The sequence below is a fragment of the Henckelia pumila genome, chromosome 1 (genome assembly GCF_033568475.1).
Source record: "Henckelia pumila isolate YLH828 chromosome 1, ASM3356847v2, whole genome shotgun sequence".
NCBI lineage: Eukaryota > Viridiplantae > Streptophyta > Magnoliopsida > Lamiales > Gesneriaceae > Henckelia > Henckelia pumila.
Window position 1 is genome coordinate 124,529,833 of NC_133120.1, and position 27,925 is coordinate 124,557,757.

The following is a 27,925-nucleotide window of genomic DNA, read 5'->3' on the forward strand; positions in this document are numbered from 1 at the left end:
TGTTGCATTGGTTTTGATCGGTTGGCTCTAAAAGTTACAACAATTGGCGCCGTCTGTGGGAAACAAGTCCACGATCGACAATCAAGCCAAGAACATGGGTACAATGAAATTCGATATCAAAAAGTTCACAGGTAACAATGATTCGGGCTATGGAGAATTAAGATGCGAGCAATTCTTGTTCAGCAAGGATTGGTAGAAGCGCTGCAAGGAGAAGAAGCTATGGCTGGAGACTCAAAAGAGAAACCAACTATCATGGCAAAGGCACTGAGCGCAATTATCTTATGCTCAGGAGATAAACCACTTCGTGAAGTTTCTAAGGAAAACACACCAGCAGCCATGTGGATCAAACTGGAGAACTTGTATATGACTCAATCTCTGGCTAATAGATTGTATATGAAGCAGAGATTGTACTCATACAAGATCAGTGATGACAAGAGCGTCTCAGATCAAATAGATGATTTGACCAAGATCTTGGATGATTTAGAAAACATTGAAGTCAAGATGGAAGAGGAAGATAAGGCACTGATTCTGTTGAACTCCCTTCCAAGATTTTATGAGAATTTTCGAGATGCATTGTTATATGGTAGGGAACAAACTATTACGCTTGAAGAAGTGCAGTCAGCCTTAAATTCCAAGGAACTACAGAAGAAGATGAATCCACAGAGCCAAGGTCAAGGAGAAAGTCTCAATACAAGAGGCCGATTAGAGAAAAGACAGCAAAAAGGTTTTAGAAGCAGATCCAAATCAAAGGGGCACACAAAATATAAGTGTTTCACATGACTGTCCTGAAATAAAGAAAGTTGTACGTCCAAAATAAAGAGAAGAATGATGGAGAAGCATCTGTGGCATCAGATGGTTATGAGTCAGCCGAAGTGTTGAATGTATCTGATCATGGAATGCAGAATGAGTGGATTCTAGATTCTGGATGCACATTTCATATGTGTCCTAACAGATCATGGTTTGAGACTCTACAAGAATTTGACTTGGGATCAGTTGTGTTAGGCAATAACAAGTCATGTAGAGTAAAAGGAATCGGCAGCATCAGATTGGTGATGCATGATGGGAATGACAGATTACTTCAACATGTAAGATATGTTCCTGAACTTAAACGCAACCTAATTTCCTTAGGCACACTGGAATCTAATGGATATTCATTCAAATCTGAAAATGGATCCATGAAAGTGATTAAAGGGTCATTGGTAGTGATGAAAGCCATCAGAAGAAACTCACTATACATTCTTATTGGAAGCACATTGTTAGGAGGAACTTCCAACATTGAAAATCGACTGAATAAGTCTAATCTTTTGCATCTTAGACTCGGCCATGTCAGTGAGAAAGGTTTGCAAGAATTATCAAAACAAGGGCTGTTGTGTAATGATAAACTACAAGGACTGGAAACTTGTGAATCTTGCATTTTAGGCAAAGCAAAAAGGGTCAAATTTGAAACTGGAAAGCACAACACCTCTAGCCCTTTTCAATATGTACGTTCAGATCTTTGGGGGCCTTCTAGAACAACTAATCATGGAGGAGGAAGATATTTTATGACTATTGTGGATGACTACTCAAGGAGACTTTGGGTATATGTGCTTAAATCAAAGGATGAAGCATTCTCTAAGTTTAGAGAATGGTTAATTCAAACTGAAAATCAACTAGACAAGAGATTGAAGCATCTTAGAACAGACAATGGCCTTTTATTTTTTTCAACAATTCAATGAGCTGTGCAAATCAAAGGGGATAATCAGGCACAAGACTGTACCAAGAACTCCACAACAGAATGGGTTGGCAGAACGCATGAATCGGACTTTGCTAGAAAGAGTGAGATCAATGATCTTGAGTGCTTATCTTCCTAAGACCTTTTGGGGTGAGGCTGTAACAACAGCCTGTTACTTGATTAACAGATGCCCATCAAGTGTAATAAATTTTAAGACTCTAATGGAAATGTGGAATGGAAGACCAGCTGATTACTCAAAACTGAAGGTGTTTGGATGCTTAGCATATGCACATTTTAGACAAGACAAATTAGAACCAAGAGCTTTAAGATGCATCTTCATTGGGTATCCTTCAGGGGTAAAGGGCTATAAAGTCTGGAATTTGGAACAGAATGGACCTAGGTGTTTTAACACCAGAGATGTCACTTTCGATGAAAGTAAAATGGCTTATTCTTTGCCAAAATAAAATATACAAGTGACAGAAAGAACTATCCCTGATTCACAAGTTGAGGTGGAGAGCCTAAGGCATGAAGGAAAAGACTCAACTCACACAGATGAATCTGCACAAAGAAAAGAAGAAACTCAAACAGAAACTGGCACTGAAGAGGACATTAGTCAATACATGTTGGCAAGGGATAGGAAAAGAAGATAGATCACACCGCCTCAAAGGTATGCAGAGGCTGATATGATCTCTTTTGCTCTTAAAATATCAGAACAAGTGGAGTGTGAAGAACCATCATCCTATAAGGAAGCCATGAACTGTAAGAACAGAGACAGGTGGTTGGAAGCAATGAATGAAGAGATTGATTCATTACATAAGAACAACACTTGGGAGTTGGTAAAAAGGCCTACATGACAAAGGGTTGTAGGGTGTAAATGGGTCTTCAAGGTTAAATAAGGTGGATCAGAGCATGCTAAGTTAAAATATAAAGCAAGGTTGATGGCAAAGGGTTTCTTACAACAAGAGGGAATTGATTTCAATGAAATATATTCTCTAGTTGTAAAACATGCATCTATAAGAATAATGCTAGCTTTGGTCACTCAACTAAACTTAGAATTAGAACAGCTCGATGTTAAAACTTTTTTTCTTCATGGAGAACTTGAAGAAACCATCTACATGGAGCAACCTCAAGGATATACAGCTGCTGAAAATTCACGTAAGGTATGCTTGTTGAAGAAATCTCTATATGGCCTTAAACAAAGTCCAAGGCAATGGTATAGGAGATTTGACGAATTCATGACACACATCAACTACAAAATAAGTAGTTATGATAGTTGTATATACATGAAAGAAGAAGAAAACAAATCAAGAACGTTCTTGCTGTTGTATGTCGATGATATGCTAATTGCCAGCAAGCATAAGACAGAACTTCTAGCTCTTAATGGACTGTTGAAATCTGAGTTTGACATGAAAGAATTGAGGAGCCAGAAAAATGTTAGGAATGGAAATAAACAGAAACATGAATAATGGAACTCTATTCCTAAGTCAAAGAGCATACATCAGAAAGGTACTCCATCGGTTCATGATGCATGAATCTAAAGAGGTTACTACTCCATTGGGACAACATTTTAAACTCTCAAGTGAACAATCACCAACAAATAATGAAGAGAGGGATCTTATGAAAGATATACCTTATGCTAGTGGAGTGGGTAGTGTGATGTATGGGATGGTCTGTACCAGACCAGATCTGTCATATGCAATGAGTGTTGTATCAAGATTCATGGCTAATCCAGGAAAGCTACACTGGGAGGCTCTGAAATGGGTGATGAGATACTTGAAAGGATCATCAGACATAGGACTTTTGTTCAAGCAGCAAGACAATTTGACAACTCCCTTAGCTGGTTTTGTTGACTCGGATTTTGCTGGAAATCTAGACACAAGGAAATCTCTAACTGGTTTTGTGTTCACTCTATATGGCACAACCATAAGCTGGAAAGCTTCTCTTCAGTCAGTGGTCGCTCTGTCAACAACAGAAGAACAATATATAGCACTAACCGAAGGCATTAAAGAAGCAATGTGGCTTAAAGGTATCTTGACAGAATTCGGTGTGGAACAAGAGATTTTAGCAGTGTATTGTGATAGTCAGAGTGCAATACACCTCACCAAACATCAGATATTCCATGAAAGATGCAAACACATTGACATAAAGCTGCATTTTGTAAGAGATATCACAACAGGAGGCAAGATCAAGGTGATAAAGATTTCAACACTTGACAATCCAGCTGACGTGATGACAAAAGTGTTACCCCAAATGAAGTTCAAGCATTTCTTGAACCTAGTAAACATAGTACCAAAGAAGTAACCCGAAAGGGGATGAGGACAGCAGATTATCTTTAGAGACAAGGTGGAGAACTGATGAGGAATGTGTCTCTCAAAGATAAGATCAAATCTAGTTGATCAGATTTGATGTTAATCACAGATCTTGGAGTAAGGATCTGTGGAAGGAAATAAGGAGTGTTTCATCATCTATAAAGACCAAGTAAAGGAAATATAAAGAAGTCTAATAGGAGAAGGAATTAGAGTCCTTGTGTAATAAGGAAACATCATCCGTGTGTTTTCTTTATTGTAAAATCTTATCTTTAAATATCTTGTATTAGGACTCTCTTGGTGTGCTTCTTGAATCAATAAAGACTTCTGTTGTTCTCCGTGGACGTAGGCTCTTCAAGGCCGAACCACGTAATCTTGATTGTGTTCTTTATATTCTTGATCATCTTGATTGCATATCATTCAACCGAAATCTTGCTGTTATATATATCGATTGTTCATTAGTATAAACTGATGTTGCATTGGTTTTGATCGGTTGACTCTAAAAGTTACAACAAAAATAATTATAATTAATTAAAAATTTCATTTCATTTCATGAATATTAATAAAAACATATTAATAAAATTTCTAATTATTGATTTAATTTGTGTAAATTTTATATAAAGTAATTAATACAAAAAAATTCACAAATTTTATTTAAAAAATATATATCACAATAAAATTAAAATAAAAATAAAACTATTCTACAACCCGCGGGCTAACCCAGGCCCGCCGCGGGCTGACCCATCTAGGCCCGCAACGGGCATGAGTTGGCCCACCTTTAGTTGGGTTGAACAAATTTCAACCCAACCCACTTAAATTATGCGGCGTGATAGACCGATCCGACGGACGTAACTCAAATTGACTCAAATTGACGGTTGTATCCATTCTACAAGCCAATAACATCCTAAAATATGCATTCAGACTTTATTTGCTCATCTCTTTGAATTTTTTAAACAATATTTTTGGGGTAAAATTATCAGAACATGGTCACATGATGTTTGAGTAAAATTTCTAAAACCATCTCTTTAAATCAAATTTCACGTTCTTCTACACAATTATTCAAATCTGAGTGGAGCCGAATCCGATACCACATTTCCACAATAAGCCGAGAATTCCAACTCATTACAGGGAGTCGTGTGTAGGGTTGTTTCCTATTTTCTGCTACTTTTTGCGTCGCATTGAATTTTTGTCCTCGTTTTCCATTGCTTCTAAGCTTTTTGATAATGGGTTTTCTTTAAACTATCCATAAAGCAAAACCACTTTTCTGCATTGGGTATCAAGGGCTTTAACCAAAATTCAAGAGCTTTTCTGTGCCAGAGAGAATAAGAAGAAGAATGGAGAAGGCATTGGTGAAAGTGGGAAGCACTAAAGCTGGAAGCTTTTGGCTTTCGTAGAAAGCTAAGGAAGAGTTCAACAACATTTCTCAAGATCTCAGTGTATGTACTCTGTTTACTTTTACTAATGTATCCGATGTCTTGGTATTCTGAAATAAAATTGTGTTGTTTGTCGATCTATTTGTTCTTTGATAAATGTATTCTTGGTTGGTTTTTTGTTTATTGCTAGTGAGGGATGGGATATGCTGTTTCGTATGGCTTCCTGCAGGATTTAAGTAGAGGGATAAATTTTTGTTGGTTTTGTTCCTTACATTTGTGTGTTTAATATTTTTGAGTTGAAATGATTATTGATTCAACTTTATGGAAGCTGGAAATGGGTTCAAACTTTTTCCCTTTATTTGCTCTAGGTTTTCTCTTTTCTTTTACCCCTTTTTTTTTTGCTAGTCATGCGTGTTTAAACTGTGAGAACAGAGGTGGAAAATAAACCAAAGAAACAGGGAATAGCTTTTTGATTCTAAATGAAAAATGGGATAATTGGTTTCAGTGAGTTTGGTTAGACCCTTATATTATGAACATTTCATTATATTTGTCAATGAATTTTTACACAACACACAGTTTGAATATCAATTTCTTTTACCTTTTCTGGTTTTGGCTTGGAAGTTTAAACATTTTTCAAAATTTTGTTATAGAAAAGTTGAGAAGTTCTTTCCATAAGCCCTCACAAACACAATACTTTATTATTATTCACTTTCCATTTCGGCTTAGATCTGACTGGAAAACTTGCCTGTTATTGCAGATTCTTTCAAATGTTGTCGAGGACAAAGCAAAATGGATATTCGACAAGCTCAAAGGTCAGTTTACTGTATTATAAGCAACAATTCTTTTGATTCTAAAGTAGATATCACAAACTTTGTATATACTTGCACTCCTGGTTTTCAGTAGAGATACGGCGAAGTTGTGATTCTCTTGTTGCATGAGCTAATGAGGGGAGCCCAAATCTACATGGAAAAAAAAATTTCAACCTTATTTACCATTCTACATGTAACCTGTTATTTGTAGAGCCATAACATTTATGTCATGCCCCACGTGGGTTTCACAAGCAATGGTCGAGTTTCAAATAATTTCAGGGGGCTTTTCATGTAGAAGGCTGTTTTTGGGTTCAGGGTCCTCTCTGGAGCTTATGATTTGACAAACTATTTTTATTCAGGACATGCACTTTAAATCCTCTCTCAATTGTAAATATAAGTCACATTATCAAGTCTCAACAACTACCATAATGGGAGTCTTCTCACAGATGTGATTGCGTTTCACTTTATAATTCTGAATTTTTACAAATTCAAAGATAAACTATGTGTTGTTAACCATCATCCCATCTGTCGGAAAAAAATGATTTTTATTAAAGCACTTGAATGTTTTGGAGAACTCTATACTGTTTCTAAGTTGAGAGGCTCCATTAGTGCTTGTATATCTCACTTTTTGAGTTTTGATGCATTGAAGAAGATCAATTTTTACTCCTGTCACACCTATGGTAAGATTGCCTCGAAAACCTGCTCGATGCAGTATGAGTTAAAACTTACGAAATCCGATATCCATTATATGTTTGTAGAACTTTGATTTCACATTCATTTTGGAATATGAGCATCATTCTTAGCATCCATTTGTTTCAAGAGTTTTTCATCTTCTACTACATCGTGGCTCCGTCTTGAACTTCATTATGACTCACTAAAACACATACCTTGGATAAAACAGCCCACAGTTACAAGCTCCAATTCTTTAATGGACATATTTCCTTGCTCTTTGTTTCACTACGGGACTCTTTTTTCTTATGCTAATATATATTTTGACTACCACTCAAAAATTAGGAAACTTGCGCATAAAATTTGAAAAAAAAAAGCTCAACACATCCCTTCTGTCACCTTCTCATTCTGCAGGGACTCCGCCAAGAACTTTGCCTGATCTGCTGCGAGAATAAAAATTGCCATGGGGCCTTTTCCCTCAAAACATTGCATGTTATGAATTTGACGAGCCGAATTCAAGGCTAACTGTTCATTTGCCGTTTCTTTGTGAAATAAACTTCAAGGACTCCTCAGTGGTAAGATACTCCCCGCGTGTCAAATGCATTCTCCTAAAGGGTAAGCTCATAGGTGTGGAAGGCATGAAGAAGAAGGTGTTAGTATGGGTCAAGGTAACAAATGTGGCGATTGAAGGCAACAGAGGGGAAAAAGTTTGCTTCACTGCCGGTGTCAAGAAATCGCGGCCGAAGGATGCATATTACATACCTCAAGAAGGTGTCACAGTAGAAGAATTTTGAGTGATTTTGAGATAAGAACGACACATATTCCGTCAGTTTATGTTTTGAGTTGGTATTGATATCTTACTGGTATTTGCTAGCAAAGAATATGTTCTAGGAACATAATTGTAAGTTGGCTGCAGCAAAAAGAATGGTGCATTTTTAGATCGAAGAATTGCCTTTCTATTGATTGACACACACGTGTAAAATATCACTCCCACACAGTGTGTGTGTAATTAAATGATCATATGCTAATATCAATAAATTTATAAAAGTAAACAAGCTACACTGTTTCAATAATACGTGGAATAAGAAATGTAATGTAGTATGTGTATATTATATAGCCATTAAGTTACCCCAAGTAAAGTTTTTTGTAATAGAAACATTTTATACACGCACGATATCGTTATATATAATTTATAGTCTTTTGAAAGCTCACTCCAATGTAAACATGTAATTACTATATTTATAAATTATATAATTAACAATCAATTTATCAAAAAATATATAATCAAATTACCAATTTGACCCAAATTAACGATTTCACGAAAGTAAACAACTCAACGGAAACGACGTCGCTTTAAGCATCCACAAGCGCGATGATTTGAATGCACCTGAAATCGAGGCGAGCGAACCCTTTTGGGAAATATTTCTCCATAGAGTGAGCTAGAATCTGGAAATTATGGCGATTTCAGGAGATATTAGGGTTTCTGCATCTCTGAGTTCTCACAAGTTCAATTCTCTGCGCGCTTCTACGCATTTCCCCCCTAGTAAGGTTTGTTTCAGATTTCTGCTATCTTAGGTTTCACGCATTTCCAGAATTTTCTTTCCATCGAAGAAATTCTAGTTGTTTCTGGCTAGGGGATATTCATTTTTATTTAAATGTAGTTTGGGGATTTCTTCGGAGACTCGATTACGGCAATAATTTTTTCGAGAAACATAGTTTTATGTTTGTGTTTGCATTATTAGTATACATTTGTTTAACGAGGTCGTAAGGTTTAATTGTAATCTTCTTTGTGGTGAAGATTTTTCTTTGGTTGGACTGAGTTTTAGTTATCAATTGTGTTGGAGGGTTTTTACCCGAAATCAAGCTTATTTCTTTTTGTCTCATTTTTTCCGCGTTGTTTGATGATATCCATGCTTGAATCTTGGATATTTCTTGCATTTCCAACAGGCTAATTGCTGGTATTGTTGGGGGACTATGCTTGTATTGGAATTCTAATCTGGGATAATCCGTATTCAGAACTTGTTTAATATTAAATGAACTAAAGGTCGTGGTTGTGGTTCAATACATATTGTGAATCAAACCTTTTGTTTATACTATATTACAAAATCTGCACGGTACTTTGCCACGTGAAAAAAGAATTTTTGTTGCGTAATTGAATGTTTTGCACTGAAAATTAGGTTGAATTTGAATACTTGTATTATTGTGGAAAATGTCTACCCTTTTCGTGTTGAAATCAGACTTCTCATATTTCAGGTTTGAGATAGCATCTGATCAATTCCATTAGCTGGTGCTGAATGCTTACTATATTTTGAAATTGTCTATTTAGCGAACATTTTTAGCCTGCTTCATGGAGTGCATATATTTGGTTTCAACGTCAAAGGTTTATTCTTTTTAAGTGATATTATGAATTTGAAGTATCTAGTCTAATTTTGTGTCTGAGCATAGTATTGCATCATTATCTGTATATCGAGGACATGTATTGTAAACATGTATTGTAGGTCAATAGCAGCGTGTTCTTAAATTCCACTTCCAATGCTTCTCCCTCAGCTTTTGATGGCCATAGCCTTCGTTGTCATTCTAAGCATCCGCTTGGAATTCTCCCAGAATACAAGATTTCCCAAAATCCCATGAGCGAGGAGTTGGAGAGCTTCCTCCTCAATGCTATTAATCTCAACCTCTTTGAGCGTATAAACTTGGCTTGGAAGATAATATTTCCATCAACTACGTCAAGAAAGAATTCAAACGCCAACATTGCTAAGCAACGTCTCAAGATGATTCTTTTCTCCGATAGATGTGACGTTAGTGAAGTGGCAAAACAGAATATCGTAAGCAATGTCGTGAATTCACTATCTGATTTTGTCGAGATAGAATCACAAGACAAAGTTTAGCTCAGTGTGTCAACGGATCCAGATCATGGCACCATTTACTCGGTAACCGTGCCAGTTCGAAGGGTGAGGTCGGAGTATCAAATGGACGATGAAACTGGAATGATAACAAATATTGAATACAAAGAGACTGAAGAGAGTACTGGTTCTGTTGATGTGAAGTTTGATTTCTATATCCCGAATGACAAATTTCAAGATTTTAGTGTTTAAAATTAGGTGATACCTGAGCCTCACTTGAATGCCACGTTTTTGTAGGTAAAGATGAATGTCACATCTTTGTTTACTTATCTCTTGGAAATTTTGATTAATGTTTTCTTTTTTCCCCATCTTCGTATAAAAATTAGAGAATGGTTTCTTATAAAAACAATTAAGAACTTGACAATAATGGTTTTGGAAGATTTAGACTCTTTGATCTATTTTATCTTTTATGACGTTGGAATCCGCAGCTTCTATCTTTTGGTGCGTACTGGATAAACTCTCGAACTATCGCAATAGCCAATAAATTATGCTAGTTAGATAAATTGCATTGAGCAAGATTTGTGCGACACATGAAATATTTTCAAAATTTATCTTTTACATGATGATAAGTCATTCTTAATATGAAGTGTTAATCTCTCAACACAACACAGTTCATTATATTTTTTAATTTGTGAGATATTCAAGTTAAAAATCACGTACATGAGACAACATATGATATCAGATATTCAGATGGATAATTCAACATCAGGTACAGTTTTTGAAAATATTTTTAATAACAATTATCGTTTATATCATATTTTCTTAAAGTTTATAAATATATAAAAACTCTCTAATTAGGACATCCAATGCCAAAACCTCTCTTACCACTTTTTTGTGGTCCCCGCTCCGCCACATAATTGTCACAACAAAAACAAAAAACTTCATTCAAATCTCCACTATAACAAAAAACTCAAACAACTTTTTTATGGATCACACACTCAATTAAAATATCTCAACTACCATTTTATTTTATATATTTATATACATAATTTATATAAATAGTTTAATTAAAAAAACAACTAACAATTTATTTTATATAGTTATTTATTACAAATAAGTCATAATATTCAATATATGATAGTGAAAATATTAAACATTAATCAATAATTAAAATTTCAATTACATAATGCTTTAGTAAATAAAAAAATATAGAAATTACAATCGATATTAAAAATAACTAAAATACATCTACTCTATTCCATGCTTCCTTTTAAGCTTTGCGCATATTTTAAGATGTATGTTAAGTTGTTTCGGTGTCATGTCACTAGTATCTTTCATAAGGATTTCATAATCCTTATGAAGGGCCTCAGCCTTTCGGGTCGCCACCTCATTTTTTTGAAGTTCCATTTTTTCCATATGAAGTTCTTCCAACTTTTTCCACCTAAGATCCATTTTCTCTTCCCATTTTTCGACATTTACGGCTTTCATTTTGCCCTTTATCTTTGCAGCTTTCTGTCCCATCGGACGAATACGAACTTCACAGTCATCTACGTCAATGCTCGTATCCAGATTGGATGAGGTTGTATGTCCCCCCGAATCAGAGGTTCGAGCTTTCTTATTAGCGTGATGATGTTGCGGAGTATATTTTCACACTCTCTAAGAATTCTCCATACATGTTCATTCTTGAAAGGTTTACTGTTATGATTTGTCTTCCACATTTCATGAGCTCTAAAAAGTACATCCTCATCGCTCCATCCACTCGGACGATGATTGTACAAATTATTGTATATAGAGGCGGATCCACAATAGGATCGCCTCCCCAAAAATAATTTTTTTTTAGTATTATATAAGTAATATTTTTACAAAATTTAATATAAATACATTGCCCCAGAAATGAGCGTAAAGAACTTGTAGCTTGTAGGTAAAAGGTTCCTTAACACACACATGGGGTTCAAGGGTTCGATTCTTGATCCTCTCTTTTGAATTTTATTCTATTTTTTCCTTCTCAGTCTCTCTCTTTTGAATTTTATTTTATTTTTTGCCTCTCTTCTTCCGGATTTTGTTTTCTTTTTTCTCTTTTGTTCTTTAATGTCACCAAATATCTATATTATTATTATTATGTTTTAATTAATGATAAATTATTTATTTACTGAAATTTTTAAAATTTATTCTCTAAAATTATATAAAATTAAATGATATTATAATAACAAATAAAATGGAAGAAAAATATTAATCGAAGAGACAACTCCAAATATCTAAAATATTTATATATTTATTGAGATTTTTAAAATTTATTCTCTAAAATTATACTATCTCTCTGTCTCATATATAAACCAATTTTTATTTTTTTGGGTCCAAAATATATAGATTTGTACGATAATAAGTAATATTTTTTTCTAATTTTTTACGAATATGCTCATATTTAATTAGGCTTGTCAATAAATATATTGATTATTTCAATAATTTTTTACACCATATAACTACTCATTAAATAAAGGTAAACTTAGAAAATTATTTACCAATTGACATTTCCAAAATTATTAATATGTGTGAAAAAAAGTAACTATAAATATGTTGCACGAATTGAGTATAAAATAAAATAACATATTTATATATATATATATATATATATATATATATATATTTGAAGATAGAAATATATATTTTAACAGTAAATAAAAAATATTTAAAATAAATAAAAGAGGATATGAAAGAATAGAGATATATGATCTTGTTTTTAGATATCGTGTTTGTGGTTACTCTTTCAGTTTCTACAATTACTATAGAAAAAAGTCATTTTCAACCATGAATATTAACAAATCTAGGCTTCAGAGCAAAATGAGGGATGTTTTAATTTTTTTTTGAATGTATTGATTACATGTATAGAGAAATTGCTAAAAATATTTGTCTTGATGTTATAATTTATAATATTTTGTTCGAAACATATAGTTGATGATTAATTAATGGGTTAATTGCATGCGCACCCCCTGTGAAAGTTCTAATTGGCGTAAAACCCTCTGTGATAAATTAATAGGCTCCAAGCTCCTCATGATTTTAAAACGTTGGCACACGTCACCCCTGCAACTGGTGGTGTGAGAACACGCGTTATAGCTGCGAATTTTTATTGAATTTTGGTACTTCTTGCACATGGTCTGACTTAATTGACCTTTATTATATTTTTTTATTGTCTTTTCTTTCACAAACAAGTCGTTGGTTTGTTTGGCTGTATCAGAGCAGGAATAGTAATTGAAGACAGTAGCAATGAAATCTCAATCTCAAAGAAGATGCAGAAAATCCACGACAAAGCCCAACTTGGATTTAAGGTATCCGAACACACCAACTTGTTTCTGCAAGATTTTGGCCGATATTAGGGTTGTGATTTCAGAAAAAAAAAAAAATAAATCAAAAGGAACGTTGTATTACTGTTGTGCGAAGAATCATTGTGAATTTTTTCGTTGGTGTAAACCCCAAAGCTATATTTTGCTACCAAATGGAGGTGAAGATGAATCATTTGGTGACATAGATGCAAGTTACAGTAGCTATGGTGTTGAGAGGCAGCCTGAAGAAGCAGAAGTTCTGTCCAAGGTGCAAGATATCACGAACGATTCACTTTCCACTACAAGTGCTTCACTTTCCACTGGATATGTTCATGTTAGTTGGGTTGCTGCGATTTTCTTCCTCCTGGTGCTCATCGTTCTCTTGTTCAAGTGAAGCGTGTATTGTATTTGAATGGTGTTTGTACTCTTTAGTTTCTGTCAATTTGAATTAGGCAGATAAATGTAATGTAGTAAATTCCTGCCATATTTTGTTGCTATAAATGAAGAATGTTTGATTGTGGTAATCAATATTTTGTATTTCATTTGTTAAGGTAACTTAATCTGGATTTAGAAATAAGATTTCAATTAAAATGGTAGGATCATAATATAATGATAACAACACAAAATGACACCAAATATAACAATCTTGATCATGGATCAAAATGGTAGCCCGCAATTCATAAAGTACCAAAAATACACCAAAAACTAAAATAAAAAAACTTGCATCATGTTTCCATCCCATCTAAAAAAACTAGCATATCCACCTCTGTTCCAAAACATATATAAAAAACTAGCCAGAATTCTTCAATTCCAAAACTATACTACCAATTATTCCAGACAAACAAGAAGATTTAGGTCTGAATTTTTCATCTTAAAGCACTTGCACTGGAGCTTGCATTTTTTCCTCCAACATGAGTTGTTGCACTTGAGCTTGCACTTCTTCCTTGAGTTTAACCATGGATAGTAGCGGTTGCAGCTGCTTTAGAGCTATCTTTTCCAATTGCAGTGGCTCTAGCTCTGGCTCTTGAACTTGCACTAGCACTAGCACTAGCATTAGCACCATCACTAGCACTTGCACTTGCACTTGCCCTGACATTTCTATGTAGACTGTCCATTGCACTGGATTGAGTACTGGCTCCTCTGGTATAATTGCTCATCCGCACCCTTGTTGCAGCATGCTCCATGTCCTAAGAATAAGAAAATATTTATGTATTTATATAAATCTTGAAAATAGTAATACAAAAAGTATTCTTACCCTTGGATGGTTGTTTGATGCTCTTGTTGAAGATGCTTGAGGAAAGCTTTCAGTTTCTTGTGTTTTCTGCCATAAATTTTAAAACTTATATACATAAATACATGAACACAAGTGCATTTGATAGTTACCTGAGGATTTGTATTTGGAACTTGGCTTGCTGGCCTCCTTGGTGGCAGTCTTGGTGTTGCAGATGCCTGTGTTTCTGGGCCTTCAGTTCTTTGTCCAGCAACCCCCTATAGTTGAAAGTTTGGTCAAAATGTTTGAGAAACATGGTATTGAAATTTTTGAATAGATTTTTACCTTGTACATTTTTTTATTTTGGATGAACTAGATTTTTACAAGTTGCTCGGTTGTGTCCAAGCTCCAAGCACTTTGAACATGTATGAGTGAGTCCCTTTCTTGTAGACATGCTACTGCCACCCTCATCTGCTTCTCTTCTTCTCATTCTTTGAGGTCTTCCTTTCTTTCTCTTATATATTGGTGCATTCAATGGTTCACTTTATGTTTTGCACTAATCACCTTGTCCAGGCACGACATGTATCATGTGTGAATAAATCCTCAAATATTCACTCTTGCCATAGTATTTATCAACAAAATCCTCCAATTTTTTTTCTATTTTCACCGTTGGCAGTGCATGCATGAGCGCAAGGATACCCACAAAGCTGAAACATACCACATGTACATGTCTTCTTGTTCAAATCAACCACATATTGACTAAGTACTCCTTGAGAAGACAAGCACTGAATTTGGAATTCATTCTCCCCACAGTATATTGCAAAGAAATTGCTGGAGAATTTTTTTATTCTTATTGATTCTTCTCATTATATTGGGACAAATCTCACCAATATATCTCTCCATTCCAATTTTTTTCTGTTGAATCCTCTTCATCATTTTATTTCTTATACACTCCAACATTGTTATTATTGGTTTGTCCCTAGCTTCCAAGATGTAGCTATTGAAGGATTCACACAAATTGTTCACTACTACATCTGACAAACAAACAGTGGGAAAATGACTTCTAGCCCAATGAATCGGTGGAATGTTTTTGAGCCATTCACAAGCTTTCTCATATGTAGCATTTATCTTCGGATCAATTTCAGAAATCTTCTTCATGTGAACATCAAAATCATTTTTGTTTGCGGTAGTACCAGCTTTCCAAAATAGACCCTTCAACTCTACTCCCTTGTATTTTTTTTTTTGAAGTTTTGGTACATGTGTCGTAAGCAATACCTATGCTGAGAATTAGGCACCAAATCCTTCAAAGCTTCAATAAGACCCTTTTGTCTATCTGAGATAAAAGTCCATCTATCTTCACCCAAACCTCCTATATCTTCTAGCAACTTCCTTATAAACCAAGTCCAGTTTTCTCTGTTCTCTACTTGCAATACAGCCAATGCAATAGAAACCATGTTGTCATTACCATCCCTACCAACAACAACTAATAGTTGTCCACCATGTACTGTTTTCAGAAAACAACCATCAAGTCCAATAATGGGTCTACACCCTGACAAAAAACTGTCTTTCACTGCTTGCAAACTGTAATACAGCTTATCAAAGGTTGGTGGCTCAAAATCTTCTCTCCTCCTAATTATAATCTTGCTGCCTGGATTATATTTCAACACTGTCTCACAATAATCTCCAAGTAGCTGGTACTGGACACCATCAACCCCTCTTATCTTCTGAACAGCAGCCTTCTTTGCCCTTAAAACTTTACAATAACCAACATAAACTGCACATTTTCTCAATATTATATTCTGTAGTTGATCAATCTTGATATCTGGATTATCTCTAACAATTTTTTCAATCCTTTTGCCCAAGTACTTGTAGTTAGCAAATCTGTTGGTATGAGGTCTCGCACAAGTGTGAGCTCCTTTGATTGTTTTGATTTGGAATGTTGGCCTACCTTGAACCAGTGAAGCATGAATCCTCCAATCACAACCTTTTTTACAAACAACGGTTATCCTACTTTTCTCATTATTTTTCAACACCAACTCATAACCCATTCTAACCATGCAATCTCTAAGAACCTCCCTGAACTCTATTGCACTTTTGAATTTCATACCAACCACAAGTTTGAAATTCTTCATATTTTGCCCCTCCTTATAAGTTGGATGCTTAGGGCCATCATTATCGAATCCATCAAGACTTATGAGGTCATCTTACTCAACATCATCACTTGCCCAGTTAGCTGCACTATTTGAATCTTCATTTCTCTTTCTCTTCTCACAAACCTTGCTCTTGCCTTTGTTGTTTTTCCTAATCGTATGCTCACTCATCCCTTCTCATCCAACACCCACTTCAGCAAAAATATCCTCTTCATCACTCCCAATAACACCTTTCAACATTTTATCTATTGAATCATCATCAGATTCTGACTTCTCAACTCCAATTGAATAGTTTTCATCTGAAGAATCATCAAATTCACTGCCATCACTAATCCCTTCATGAATGTCATTGTAATCATCATCAAAGTTAGGTTGTTGTTGATTGGAAGCATTGTCTCCAACATTTTCAGTAGGATTTGGTTCAAATTCAGATAAATTCGGACCAGAGCAAGAAAAAGTCTCATGGACTTGGGTATTATCAGCAGGGGATTCATCATCTAAGCTAACATTCTCAGTTGGTTTAGGGGCAGCTACAGATTCCTTGTGATATTCTATATAACCTACTGGATTTGAGTGCAAAAACTCCTCTGCATCAACTACATTTCCATCTGGGTCTAAAACCATGTCAGGCAATGGCATTGTCTCCTCAATCCAGACAGTTACCAATTCTAATTCCTTATACCAGTCATACATATCACTGACTTCTTTATCCCCCTTAATTTCTATCAGACCCTGTTCTATTACCCACCCCGGAATCCTATAATAAAATCGAACATTCAACTTGTTACCACCACAGAGTTTATAAAGAGCACGCAAATCTCTCATATTAAACCTATCAAAGTTCACTCTCTTGAACTGATGTTTTATCCCCCCAACATAAGAAATTCTTGGATGTTCGCCTTCAAATTTTACCTTGAACACACCTCCATACCAAACGTCAAAATCGATTGCTAAATCCATGATACTAGAAAGAAGAGAAAAAAATACCTTCACCTATTCCATAATCTGAATCACATCAACGTCTCGATTTCTCTTCAAAATTCTGCTGGTTCAAAATTAGGGTTCGCGATAAGAGAATCGCCACTCCCCGCTTCTGTATGTTGGTATTGAATACGGTAACGTATTATTTGTTTATATATGAGGGTATAACAGACATTTGATAATTGAATTTAATTAAAATAGACAAAGGGGCAAGTGTGCCAACGTTTTAAAATCACGAGAAGCTTGGAGCCTATTAATTTATCACAGGGGGTTTTACGCCAATTAGAACTTTCACAGGGGGTCCGCATGCAATTAACCCCTTAATTAGTTGAATATAACTAGTACTGTAATTTTTCATTTCTCTTTTAATCTTGTCTCTAGCTTGTAGGCGGCCCCCCATATCGGAAATCCTGGATCCGCCCTTGATTGTATACACCAGAAAACTCATTTACCAAAGGATGAAATAAATAGAAATGTGATTTTACCTTCTTCCAGTCTCTTTTCTTAGATCCGATAGCGCGATGTTTGTTGTAGTAGTTTGTAATTCGCTTCCAGAATGCTTGATCCTTCTGGTCATTATCGATAATTGGGTCGGTGCTAATGGTGACCCATGACTTTGCAAGGAGCTTGTCTTCATCAACTAACCAAGGTGCTCGTTTTCCATCCATCTCATTATCTTTATCGAGAACAATGTTGTCTAGTCCTAGTTGTGTTTAAAAAGTAGAAAATTGAGAACCTGGAATTGAGGATGGTGTTGTGGGTTTCTTGTTTGCATCTGTAGTCCTTGATTCATTCGAAGGTATGACCGGTGGTTGTTGTGAAGAAAATGCATAAGGGGGTGTTGACATTGCAAATTGACTAGCCAGGGCTCGCCAATATTCAGGTGGACACGCATAAAATGGAGCTTGAGGGTGGATATTGCTCGGAAAAGTAGGCAAGCTTTGAGAGCTTTGAAAATTAAGCGGATATTGTGAAGGGTTTGGAAAATTATGAGGGTGTTGTGTGGGAGCAATAAATTGGCTGTTAGGACGATTTTGATAATTTTTTGCGGTATTTTCTTCGATATTTTGAGAATGCAAATATTTTCTAAAAGACACAAATTTTTTTTTATCCATTTTAGATAAATTGATGGAGTGACTTTTAGTGATTTTGTGTGACAGAATTGTAGCATGAAAAATGAAAATGTGTTGTGTATTTATAGAAAAATTTTAATGACTAGTTTTAATTAAAAAAATCAATTTTAATTTTTTTTAACGTTGGATGAAAATTGAAAATAAAAACAACAGAAACAAATGGTAATATGTGTGTGTAATGTGTATTATTATTAAATAAAAAAATTTAAAAAAAAAAGAAAGAAAGCAACGGATATAACAAAAAGAAAAGTATTTGTATGTAAATATAATATATATATATATAATAACGGTTATATTTATATATATTTAAATAATAAAAAAATTATATAAAAAAAATTTAAACACAAAAGCCGCTCTTGCTGAGCCCTTTGTTATTGGGAGAAGTTTTTCCCCTTCTCTATATAAATAATAAAAAAATTATATAAAAAAAATTTAAAGACAATCAAGAGGCGCTTTGTTAGTGGGAGAAGTTTTTCCCCTTCTCCAACTGTGAATGCCCTTAGTTCTGTAATTCCAAATATTTAAAATGAAATAAATGACACTTTTCAATGGTCCGCATGGGTAGGGATGGCAGTGGGGCGGGTTTAAACCCGCCCCCGCATCAAACCCGCCCTGTCGACCCGCCTAAGCGGGTCCACAAGCGGGTCCGGGGCGGGTTTCGGGTTTGGCTAAACCCGCCCCGCCAAAGTATTATATATATAAAAATTTAAAATATTCACGTATATATATAAATATAAAATATATATGTAATATTAATAATATATAATTATATTATTATACTAAATAATTAATATTTTATCCATAATTTGAATGTTGTATATTATTGGATTGAAATTAATTTATTTTATTATGATATGTTTAGTATAAAAATAAATCATTATAATGTTTTTTAGCTAGTAAATATTAATTAATTACAAGTTAATAAATTTAAACTTGTGAGAATAATTTCTTTTTTGTCTTAAATATTATAAATCTATATTTGAAATTAAATTTAATGATATTTTTTAATTTTTAAACTTTTTATTTTTTATTTTAATAAATCAAAAAAATTATTTAATTTATGACGGGTCCAACGAGTCTAATCCGAATTGAACCCGCCGAGTTCGCGGGGCGAGACGGGTCCAAAGAGAGGCGGGACCGGTCCCGAGTTTAGCTAAACCCGCCCCAGACCCGCCCCGTTGTCATTCCTACACCATGGGGTCCACCGTTACAATCCAGCACGCGTTCGCACCCTGAAAATTGCCTTTCGGAATAAAATAAAGTCGCCCGAGGCGGCTTAAATAGATAAACTAAAATATCCCTTCAAACACAGCGTCGTTTTGACGCGAGCAGCTAGAAAAAGATCTCATCCGTCAATCTCAATCAACGGCTCTAAATCCCCCTCCTTCCCAAAAAGCCCTAAATTCTCCATCCCCCTGCATCCACAATCCCTATATAAAGCATACCCCAGCTTTTTCGCCCCCAGCCCCGGCTCTCTGCTTTATCTCCCCGATTCCTCTCCCTTTAAATATCTGCTAGCTTCTCCGATTGACCTTCGCCGCCGAGGATGTCGGACGAGGAGCATCATTTTGAGTCCAAGGCCGACGCCGGCGCATCGAAGACGTATCCTCAGCAGGCTGGAACCATCCGTAAGAACGGTTACATAGTCATCAAAGGCCGCCCTTGCAAGGTTCGATTTTTTTGTTTCTTTCATTCGTTTTATGCAATTGAAGATGTGATTATTGTGTTTTATTCACGTGTGTGATTTTGCTGTGCTCCCGTGCGTGTCTTTATTTGTGTTTTTAGATCTGAGTAATTATGTTGTCGTATACTGATGGGGAGAACTGTTTAGTTTTGTTTGTCGATTGTTGTATTTGGGCGTTATGATTGTTACTGTTGCTTTTGAATTTTCTGATTTATTTCCAACAACAATTTTGGGCAAAGTTTCACTTTTGTTGGTTTGTGTTACTTGATATGTACCTTTTAGATCTTCTGAATTGTATGATCGTATGATTTGGCTCGAAGTTAATTTCGGTGTTTCTAGCACTAGTTTTGAAAACCTCTAAGTTTGCATCTCGGGATTGGCATAAGAAATTTAGAGAGGTGGGGATGTTGAAGATTGCATTTTTGGTAAAATCGTAACCAAAGTTTGACTTTTTGTTCCTTCTTTTGAGGGGTGAGCCCATCTGCCCCTTCATTAAGGGGTTTGGAGGAAAGTAGATGTTCAATTTAGAAAATTGAGGACTTTTTGTTCCGAGTGCACGCTCTAAAAAGAAAATAGGTTCGTGCAATTTAGGACATGGAGTGGAAAAATATTTGTTACCCTATTTAACAAACCAAATAATACACTTGCTTGTGTGGAATAATTTGGTTTGAGATTGTGGTTAAGGTTATTCATGAACTTGTTATGATTGCTTTCGTCATTTTCAATGTCTTTGCATCTGGTAATTATGTAGGGAGTCTATTGATTGCTTACCGTAGTAATCTATTGATTGCTTACGGTATGCGTGTTTTTTGTCAGGTTGTGGAAGTTTCGACCTCCAAAACTGGAAAGCACGGTCATGCTAAGTGTCACTTTGTTGCAATTGACATCTTTACTTCTAAGAAGCTCGAAGATATTGTCCCCTCCTCCCATAACTGTGACGTAAGCTTATTCACTTTGTTAATGTGATTCTGTTATTTGTTCTGGAGAGATGTTGAAAGTGATTTATACTGGACTACAGGTGCCACACGTCAATCGCACTGACTACCAGCTTATTGATATCTCTGAGGATGGATTTGTATGTGATTACCTTTCTAATATTTATGTCACTTTATTATGCCAGCAAACATTGTTTAATATCTTGATAAAATGATGGTGTAGGTGAGCTTGCTCACTGAGAATGGTAACACTAAGGATGACCTTAGGCTTCCAACCGATGACAGTCTCCTTACCCAGGTTAGATTTATTTCAAGCTGTTATTTGATGTCTAACAAATCTCCTTTTATCAATTATCGAACATTTGACACCAAATACTTGTGTTGGGACCATAAGTCTTGTACTGCACTGACCTTTGATGTGCTGGGGTGGATCAGATAAAGACATTTTGAAAATTTTATGTGTAATTTTTCTGTTATAAGAAAATATATTATTTTTAATCTCTAGTTATTATTTTCTATTTATACTGACGGACAGATTAAAGAGGGGTTTTCTGAGGGGAAGGATCTTGTTGTGAGTGTTATGTCCGCCATGGGAGAGGAGCAGATCTGTGCCCTCAAGGATATTGGTCCCAAGTAGCCTGTTCGCTAACTGGGATTGATCCATGGTTTTTAATCTACAATGAAATAGACGTTATATTACAGATTAGTAAATGATGGGAGGACAATCGAGTCATCACGTTTGGAATTATGGAGACCGAAACGATGATGGTTTGTGCCCTCGACTATTAAGTGACTACCTTTTCCTATTCCTGGGTTCGTCTTGTGACTCTGCTTGTCTTTTTTATTACATCCCTTGTTTTTATTTTTATTTTTTTCCAGAGCTGTTTGAATTTTATCTTGTTTGTTATAATGTGAGGGAGTGAATTGGATTTGGCAGCAACTTCTTTAGTTTTGTTGCGTTGCTTGTTAATTAATACCGTCTTGTTACATATATGGTTCCAGTCATATTTTATCTACAAATTGACGACCTTTTTTTTGAGTGTGTATTTCATTCAATTAAGGTCTTTTGGGTCATGCCAACAGTTTTTAATTATGCATGAGGAATAATCGTTCGTTTATTTTAAAAAAGTTTTTTTAGTGTTTTATAAATTTAAAAATAAATTAAAATGTGTTTTGATGGGATTTTTTTAAAGGTTTTGAAAAATATTTTTAAAAAATGTTATCTGGTAATAGCTTTTAAAAAAAAATTTGAAATGTGTTATTTGTAATTTTTAAAATTGAATGTGTAATGATGAAAATCAAAACATAATAATTAGGCTCAAAGTGTTTATAAAATAGTTATTTTAATACATATTTATTTTTAAAACTATATTTTAAATATTTCATAAAAATATTTTATGAATATTTGGCCCAAACAGAGTCATTATATTTCAGAACATTGTGTTGCGATGATTTTAGAAACAGCATTTTCGTCGCCGTCGGTAAATTTGTTTGAAAAGAGATTTATGAAAAGCAGTTTTAAGTTTTAACAGTGATTTTTGCTCTTGATTTATATACGTGTGTGTGATTTTTGTTCTTGATGTATATACGTGTGTGTATTTTTTGTAATAAAATTCATATAAGTATACACTATTGAAAATTGAATGAACGATATCCAAATAAAAAGTCAATTTTATATTTTGATAAATCTTTTTTTAAGTCCAATTATTTTAGTAAATTCAATTAAGTGCAAATTTTATTTTTCAAAGTAATTTTTATCAATTAAAATCATAAAAATAAATTTATATTAATTTAAAAATTATAAGAAATAAATATCTTACTATTGTTATAATACATTTATATTTTACTATTAAATTATTTATTTAAATATAATATATTTTAAAACATTAATAAATATATCTATATATATATAATAAAATAGTATTTTTACATCTATTTTATAATTACACTCAATAAACAAATCATATATGTGATTAAAATATATTTAATGTCGATAAAAATATAATAAAATAAATTAATATTTATTTATATTTAAATTCAAGCACAATAGAAAAATATAAGTGGAGAAATTTCAAGTTATTAGAATTACGTATATCGAGAAACTGAATTATATTTTTTTCAATGAAATTTCTTTTTTTATTCGTGATTTAAAATTTTAATGTTGAATATTTTTTTGAATTCTAACAGAATAATATCAGATTTCAAAAAAACTAAAATGGTTATTATGTTCATTTTATTATTTCATAAATATATTACAATATTTGTTGTTGAATAATTTGAGTTGACAATTATTTATCATGATATAATTTAAAATAAACATGATATTTTTAAAATTAATTAATTTGAAAATAAAATTATGTACCTAATAAATTTTTAATAATAATAATTGGACTCGATATCAATTTAGATTAATGGTAAACTTGACTTTTTAATTAGATAATATATCAATTTAAACATTTACAATAGTTCATGTATCAATTTAAAATTTTATCAATAATTAATATAACAAAATGAATATTACTTTTTTTTTTTTTTTTTTGAGCTTGGAGGGGCCAACACAAGACAAGTCGGGAGAGTGATTTAAAAATTTTTCATGGACGCTATTCACGTTAATATTATTAATATTATTTTGACAAACAACCTGTAAATCTATTTATTAAGAGTATGTCATTACAAGGTTTACAAGCCAAGCGAGAAAAGACCCATTTACCCAACAAAAGGATAAAAAAAATCAAGAAAAACAAAAGCAGCTAAAGAATGAGCAACTCGATTAGCTGATCGTCGAATATGGCTGAGTTCAATAACGCTCGATTGCACTAATAGCTCCTTTATCTCTGAGGCACAAATTCCAGCATAGCCCAGATCTTCACTTGAGCCGGTGTGATAAAGACGACTTCATAATTTTGGTGATTAACGAGCAGATCAATTAGAACAAAACCAAGTATCAAGACAAATAAATATATCGATCTGGATATATCAAGACTAATCAATGTATCGATTTGGATACATAAAGACCATAACAAAACTTTCTCCTGAAAAGCCTTCGTCTAAACAGATATGAAAAGAAGATGAGATCAGATCAAACAATCACACCAGATCAAAGCTACGCAGTAAGCTAGCAAGCTAAAAGACAAGGGAAGTTGTTAGAGATATAAACGTTAGTCTCCGTACTCGACACTGATTCAAATTCTCCAATATATTTCTAAAAGTGCGAGGACACGTGTAATCTTTTGGTTCAATGTCGGATGAACATATACAAATATTATACCGGCTATTTTTTAACGTTGCATAAGGAGCTACTATAAATACTCGATGATACTCGAAGATCTACATTTTTTGCTCTCGTGATTCTAAGCTTAAAAGATTATCAAGCCTTCTTTTGTGAATTTCATACAATCAGACAAGTAGCAGATCAAATCTCAATACACAGAGTTCAAGCTTACTGCTTATACTAGATTGATTGATCAAGATCACTCTGTGACACTTAGACCAGCTTGTTGAAGCTTATCTTACTTTGCATTCAAAGTTGTAACTCAAACAGATAGTGATCTGTATTGAGAAGTTGATACTAGGAGTTCCTTTCAAGGGTTGATCGGATCGGATTTGTACAAGTTGTGTAAATCAACTCTTCTAGTGAAATTCTCCTGAAAACAGAAAAAGGGGAGGCGTAGAAGTTAGCTTCAAACTTCCATAAAAATCTCTCGTTCCTTATCTTTACTTACTGCATTTACATATTGGATCTGCCTTAAGCTTTACAGTTCAATTTTGCGAGGAAGAAACATTCTGTTTGATCAGATCAGTTTTTTCAAGCAAAATCGTGTTTAAGCAAATTATTTTTCAAAAAAAGCTGTTAGATCAGCTCAAGTTATCAATATTATTTTAAAGTATGTATTCACTCTCTTCTCTACACACGATTACGATCTTAACACGATGACTGCATGCACCACCAAAAGAGAATATGTCGTGTGAAGTTTCTACGAATTCGAAAATTATTTGAAATTTCTTGATTTTTTATTTCTCTGTCGTATGAAGTTTATACTGTAGGATCATAAATCCAATGTTGGGCTTATATGTAAATAATTATGTATTTTGGACTGTCAAATTAAGTTAGCCCATAAAAGTGATCTAAATAAGGTTTCGGTTTATTTGGGCTTTAATGTATCTAATATGGTGTGGTCTTTAATGTGTAGATACTAGTGGGCTTTTTTATTTGATTGATGAACTTAAATAGAATCCCAAAATATAAATATAGGGTTATGGTCCCCATATCACACGACGTTGACGACACTGTCATTCTGTTCTATTCTATTCTCATCGATAATTAGAGAGCGTGAGAGAACTGAAGGAACTCTCAAAGCAAATCGTGTTGACCTGGAAGACCAAACCATGCAGATCTACATCGGTATCAATTGTTAAGAATTAAGGTACGATTCCGATTAAGTTTACAGTTTTATTCTTTATGATTTAACTTGATGATTCTGGATTTAAGTTTATATGGATTTTATCCAACAAGTGGTATCAGAGCCACTCATGTTTAAATCATTGAAATACAATTTATATTCGATTTGGTCTAATCGAAAACATAAAATCAAAATCAAATTTCCAGTCTAGTTTTTATTTATTTTCGGATTAAAAAAAACTGGAAAAATTCAAAAATTCGAATTAAGGGTTTCAAGCCACCGGATTAAGGGCCGATCGGCCAATATATGGGCCGTTTTCGGCAAAATTGGATGAGGCGTTTTGTTGCCCACATTAAGGAGCCTCACATAGTACAGGTTTCTTGCCGAAAATCGTTGCCAAAATGGTCTGATTTCAAAGGAAACTCGCGGCCAAATTTTTTGCGCGAAACAGAGAAAATCAGGTCATTCTTCAGACCTTCTTCTGGACGATCGGGACCGGTGATGGTGCAGTTGTGGTCTCCTCGCTGTGGTCTATCATCGGTCGGTGGTGATTGGCCGAAGGAAAGGACGGCGGCGGCGGCATGGAGGAAGGAAGATGAGATGGGTTAGGGTTTTCATTTTTTAAAGTATATTTTCGAAAATTCAAAAAATTTAATAATTTTTTTTTTAAAATTACAGTATTTTTAGATTTAAGAAAATTTTATGACCCATCACATAATTTTGGATAAAGATTAATTCGGTTATAAACCCATTTTGTTTTGGGTTTTAAGGATAATTTGGCTTAAAGGTTTAAATTTTCAATTATTCAAATAATGATAAGGTTATTTTTATATATTTTAAAATGAGTTGATTAAAATAAATTTATTTTGAAATATAAAAAGTTTTGTATATGTAATTTTATGAGTATTAATCGGCCCAAAGGAATGTTAATATTTTATATAGTTACATATGCGTTTTAGAAGGGTAAAAAGTGATAGTTATTCGATTTTCATGTGAATAATAATCTGCCCAAAGGAAGATTATTATTTTTGGCATGTTATTTACTATCAATTTTCGGTATCCCTTATGAGGTTTGCATTATTTGAATTAATTGATTATTTTCTATGGATTAAGTTTATCGGTTAATATACATGGGTCATTTAATTTTTGAATATACGGGAACCCAACCCGAAAAGATCACCCATGACCAGTAAATTGCCTGATTTTCCCGCCATTCGGCATTGATCTTACGATCAATGGTTAAATAATTGAATTTGACCAAAATACTTAAAATTTATTTTTTAAGAAAAGGGTCAATTTTCTTTGATATTAAATTTGAATAAAGGAACATTTAAGGTATATATATTTTGGGATAAATTTATTGAAACAACATGTCACCAAAGTGACCTTTATTGTGGAAATTAATTTGTTTTGGAATATAAAAAGTTTGTACATGTAACTTATGTAAATAATTAATCGGCCCAAAGGAAGATTATTATTTAACAGAATTATATGTGCAGTTGTGGTAATAAATACGTTATCATTATTCAGTTTTACATATGAATAATAAATCGGCCCAAAGGAAGATTTATTATTTGATATGTTCTTATGATCAACATTTGATTACTACACCAAGATATCATTTACAAGTTAATATTTTGTCCAAAGATGGAATATTAATGGAGTGTCCGGTATCTTGAGATGAGGATTGCCTTTATTTGAATTTAATATTACTTATTTGGGCATTTTTGTGAGCATATTTAATTTATTGATACTTTTTTGTTCAGTTATTATTTGAATATTCTTGCTAGTTTTACTGTCCACAAATTTATTCTTACTTTCAAAGATGCTCGTTACTTCAAGTGATGGAAAAGTTAACATCTTGATAGTTCTTGGAATAATGATCAAAGATATTGCAATAACGATTGATTCAAGTTTACCTTTATGAAGTAGATTACCTCTTTTGAAAGGAGGAAGATGGAAATGTAGGAGAAATTAAATTGCATATCTAATGATCATTAAGATAAGTCATTCAGGAATTCTTAGGGCAATATGTCGAAAAGATATAATTACAGTTAAGAATCACCTTAAAAATATTGAAAATTAGGTTTTCCAAGAATGACAGGGTGAATTTTGTACATTTTTGACAACTTCACTTTCAATGAGGTATAAAGATAAATGATTAAAGATAAAGTAAGCTGCAGATATAGCACCTCAAAAGGAACAACAAAAAAAACCGAGTTAATCGAAAAGTAATAGTTGTTTCTTATGTGGAGCTAAAAGGCTCATGAAAATAATGTTTTTAAATTTGGTTTGTTTTAAGGTTAATTTTTCTTTGATGTCTAAACACATGTGGTGGATAGATTTTGGTGCTAACATCAGTGTGTCTATTCGGGGCTATTATTATTGGTTAAGTTCAAATGAT

At 33.8% G+C, this 27,925-nt stretch overlaps 2 protein-coding genes and 2 pseudogenes across 2 annotated transcripts; 3 read left to right on the forward strand and 1 right to left on the reverse strand.

The window, feature by feature from the left end:
- The first annotated feature begins 5,025 nt into the window (after positions 1 to 5,025).
- Positions 5,026 to 7,816, forward strand: LOC140875187 (uncharacterized protein At5g01610-like; annotated as a pseudogene).
- Positions 7,817 to 8,245: 429 nt separating this feature from the next.
- LOC140875271 (cell division topological specificity factor homolog, chloroplastic-like) lies at positions 8,246 to 10,122 on the forward strand (annotated as a pseudogene).
- A 4,672-nt stretch (positions 10,123 to 14,794) lies between these two features.
- On the reverse strand, positions 14,795 to 16,370 carry LOC140873935 (uncharacterized). Its single transcript, XM_073277217.1, has 2 exons — positions 15,514 to 16,370; positions 14,795 to 14,945 (listed from the first exon to the last, which is right to left on the reverse strand). Exons 1-2 carry the CDS (start codon positions 16,368 to 16,370, stop codon positions 14,795 to 14,797), a joined length of 1,008 nt encoding a protein of 335 aa, XP_073133318.1.
- A 3,579-nt stretch (positions 16,371 to 19,949) lies between these two features.
- Positions 19,950 to 22,110, forward strand: LOC140875761 (eukaryotic translation initiation factor 5A-2). The gene is made up of 5 exons (XM_073279548.1): positions 19,950 to 20,171; positions 21,003 to 21,125; positions 21,205 to 21,261; positions 21,345 to 21,419; positions 21,657 to 22,110. Exons 1-5 carry the CDS (start codon positions 20,049 to 20,051, stop codon positions 21,756 to 21,758), a joined length of 480 nt encoding a protein of 159 aa, XP_073135649.1. The 5' UTR covers positions 19,950 to 20,048; the 3' UTR covers positions 21,759 to 22,110.
- Positions 22,111 to 27,925: the final 5,815 nt, after the last annotated feature.